This window comes from Sprattus sprattus (assembly GCF_963457725.1).
Source record: "Sprattus sprattus genome assembly, chromosome: 2".
Lineage (NCBI taxonomy): Eukaryota > Metazoa > Chordata > Actinopteri > Clupeiformes > Clupeidae > Sprattus > Sprattus sprattus.
Window position 1 is genome coordinate 68,644,805 of NC_137921.1, and position 3,337 is coordinate 68,648,141.

Here is a 3,337-nt window from a genome sequence, read left to right on the forward strand (position 1 = left end):
ATGAACTGGGAACAGCTTGACCTAAATCCACGAATTATAGCAGCTGTGAAGAGAGGTAACTCCTAGTATTAGCTAGCTTTTTAACTAGCCAGCATTGCAATCCCAACAACCGACAGTACGATGATCATGTAAAGCTAATTATGTCAGCCATGAACCTATGTAAAAATACGTAATTATGTTGTATTTGGTCTGATTAATGTAAGCGACTTATATCTGATATTGTCGTGTCAGATTCAGTATTATTTCAGGCTATACACTGATATCTCAAACAAGTTTTTTAAAGTTACATTTGTTGGCCACTGTAATTCTTTCAGCTAATGTCAAATCGGCAAAAGAGATTCTGAGCCTCTCGGGTTCTGATCTTCAGAGACTCACGCAGCTGTCAAAAACTGATGTGCACCACTTACATACTGCTGTTGCTCAAGCTTACTGCAAACGCCCACCTGTCACAGGTACCCGTGATTTCTTGTGGATTCACTTTCATTCTTGTGTATTTGTATGGCTGTAAATGATAACTATTACAAAAAATCTTTAATTTTACGCAGCCCTACAGTTGCTGCGTGGAGAATGCCCCTCTTTAGAACCAGGACACAAACTCTCTTCTGGTTGTTCTGTCCTGGATGCGCTCTTGCGCGGAGGCATTCCACTGTGTGGCATAACGGAGTTGGCAGGGGAGAGTGGCGCTGGAAAGACTCAGTTTGGACTGCAGCTCAGCCTCTCCGTTCAGTATCCAGTCGAGCATGGCGGACTGGGCTCTGGTGAGATGTGCAAATAAGCATGAGTGGTTTTGTCGCTTTTTGAATCCGTTTTACTAGTGTGTGTGTGTGTATATGTGAGTGTGTGTAAAATATGTGTATGGTGGGTAAGTGTGTGTTTCCACTTGTATACCTTGTTTGTTTTTTCCGGCATGTGTCTTCACATAATTGAATGTCTGTGTGGTTAGGAGCTGTATTTATTTGCACTGAGGACTCCTTCCCTATCAAGCGGCTCCGTCAGCTCATAGTCCAGCAGTCTCAGCTGAGACAGGACCTCCCAAAGGCTCTGGTGCGCAGCATCCGCTTCAGTGACAACATCTACATAGAACACGCGGCAGACCTGGTGAGGAGTGTGTGTGTGTGTATGTGTGGTGTGCGTGGTGTGCGTGGTGTGCGTGTGCATGTGTGTGTCAGAGAGAGAGAGAGAGAGAGAGAGAGAGACAGTCTGTTTGTGTGTGTATTTGTTAGAGTGTATGTGTGTGTGTGTGTGTGTGTGTGTGTGTGTGTGTGTGTATGAGTAAGAGAGAGAGTGATAGAGAGAGGCAGATGGAGACAGTGTGAGACTAACCCTAACCCTGACCCACGCTGCAGACCTGGTGAGGAATGTCCATCCTATACAGCAGAGTTGTAACTACTCTGCAACACTGTACAGTAACTTGTATAATCACGATTTTGTTTGAACTATGCAGTTGGTCGGACATTTTTTTTTTGACAACACACTTGGTGATAAACATTGCATTCAATTGTCTAAAACTAAGTAACAGAACCCAGGAATCCCCAGGAATATACACAGGAATGGAATTTATAATCATCCCTTCAGAAGAGTAAAGTCATTGTAGGTGTAGATGCAGTGACATTTGCAGTTAAAGGTGGCAAATAGTTCACACTATATAAGTTCACTATATATACTATATCATTGTTGCTGTACTCATTCAGAGTGCACTGCAGACCTGTATCACTCAGAGGGTTCCGGTGCTGCTGTCTCGGGGATCGGTGCGTCTGGTGGTGGTGGACTCTGTGGCCGGGCTGTTCCGGAACGAGTTCCAGGCGGACGAGACGCTGGAGAGAACGCGCCACCTGCTGGCTTTCTCCAGTACCCTCCACCGCCTCAGCCACACCTACCACACACCTGTGCTCTGCATCAACCAGGTATGGTTACCGTTCCTAGGGTAGAGTAACACATGCTGACAGCATAAATCTGAGCGGTGCCATAGTTAGTACATTTCTTATGTTCAAATCTTACCTTGTTTACACTGAATAGTCAAGCTTTGTAACATTATGCATGTTATGAGCTCTGATGTAGCAACTTATTCTAGCATAGAAGACCGGGGAACTTTGTGCACAGAAAATTCTCTCCTTTTTAGGTTTTCACAACAAAATTCACAGGAAAGACTCCTTATACTCTGTATACTTTATTAAAAAGATGCTTTTGAACAATATCATTTACATTTAATTATACTTCCTGTGTATATTCTACATTTTTTTCTGTGATTTTATATTTCAATATCCATTATTACAAGCTTCTTTCATGATTAACTGCCATCACATGTTACATGTATTTGCTGTAGATAGAAGGTATCATTTGACTGGTGGTCTGTGCAGAACATAAAAAGGTGAATTCAGCCATGTCTGCACATATTTTGTAGGTCACAGATGTCTTTGATGGTCCAAATCCTGGAAGGTGTAATTTTGGGTGAGTACCCTCCTTCTGGTTCTTCACAGTGTTGCTTAGAACACAGAATTAATGTTTGGAACAAAAACAAGAGCTGCCAAATTCAGCCCATTACTGAAACCCAGTCTAATACTTTGTTTTATTATTAATATTATTATAAATATAAATATTAATATGAGCCATAATATTAATATTTGTTAGCTCTATCAGGGAAGGCAATAATGTCTGGTGTTTGGTGTCTTGACATGTTTACTTGTCTTACTATTAGAGTATTGTCATTAATATTCAGTATGACACAGCTATAAGCTATGACTTTGGCGTAATGTTATTGATGTTCTCCCTCAGTCTGGTGGAGAGCCGGGTTCTTCCTGCTCTGGGCTTGGCCTGGGCCAATCAGGTGATGGTGCGGCTCATGCTGCGCCGCCTGGGGGGGTGTGTGACGGCCGGCGAGCAGAGCTGCGTCCCCCGCCGCCTGGAAGTGGTCTTTGCCCCCCACCTGCCCCGGGTGAGCTGTCTGTGTGGGGTCTGGCTGGAGGGGATAAGGGGTATCGCCATGGAGGACTCTGGAGAGCCACCACAGCAGGCCCTTTCAGGAACCTCCAGAACCGCCCATGGACCTGGGACAGCACCAGAAGGAGGAGCAGGATGCACGTGACAATCAGACCTTTATAGAACCAAGAGGTCCGACGTAACTTCTGCTGTCCCAGGCACTCAGCTTACTGTAAAGTTAGCTTTCTCCCCAGCCAGGCTCTGAGATAGCAGATAGCTGTGTTAGCTTTCTCCCCAGCCAGGCTCTGAGATAGCAGATAGCTGTGTTAGCTTTCTCCCCAGCCAGGCTCTGAGATAGCAGATAGCTGTGTTAGCTTTCTCCCCAGCCAGGCTCTGAGATAGCAGATAGCTGTGTTAGCTT

General features: G+C 44.7%; 1 protein-coding gene across 1 annotated transcript; it reads left to right on the plus strand.

Annotated features, from left to right (window-relative positions):
* Positions 1-3,082, plus strand: xrcc3 (X-ray repair complementing defective repair in Chinese hamster cells 3; the record flags this gene model as incomplete). Its single annotated transcript, XM_080860383.1, has 7 exons — positions 1-55; positions 315-452; positions 546-758; positions 944-1,098; positions 1,692-1,904; positions 2,402-2,448; positions 2,773-3,082. 7 exons carry the CDS (start codon positions 1-3, stop codon positions 3,080-3,082), a joined length of 1,131 nt encoding a protein of 376 aa, XP_080716509.1.
* Positions 3,083-3,337: the final 255 nt, after the last annotated feature.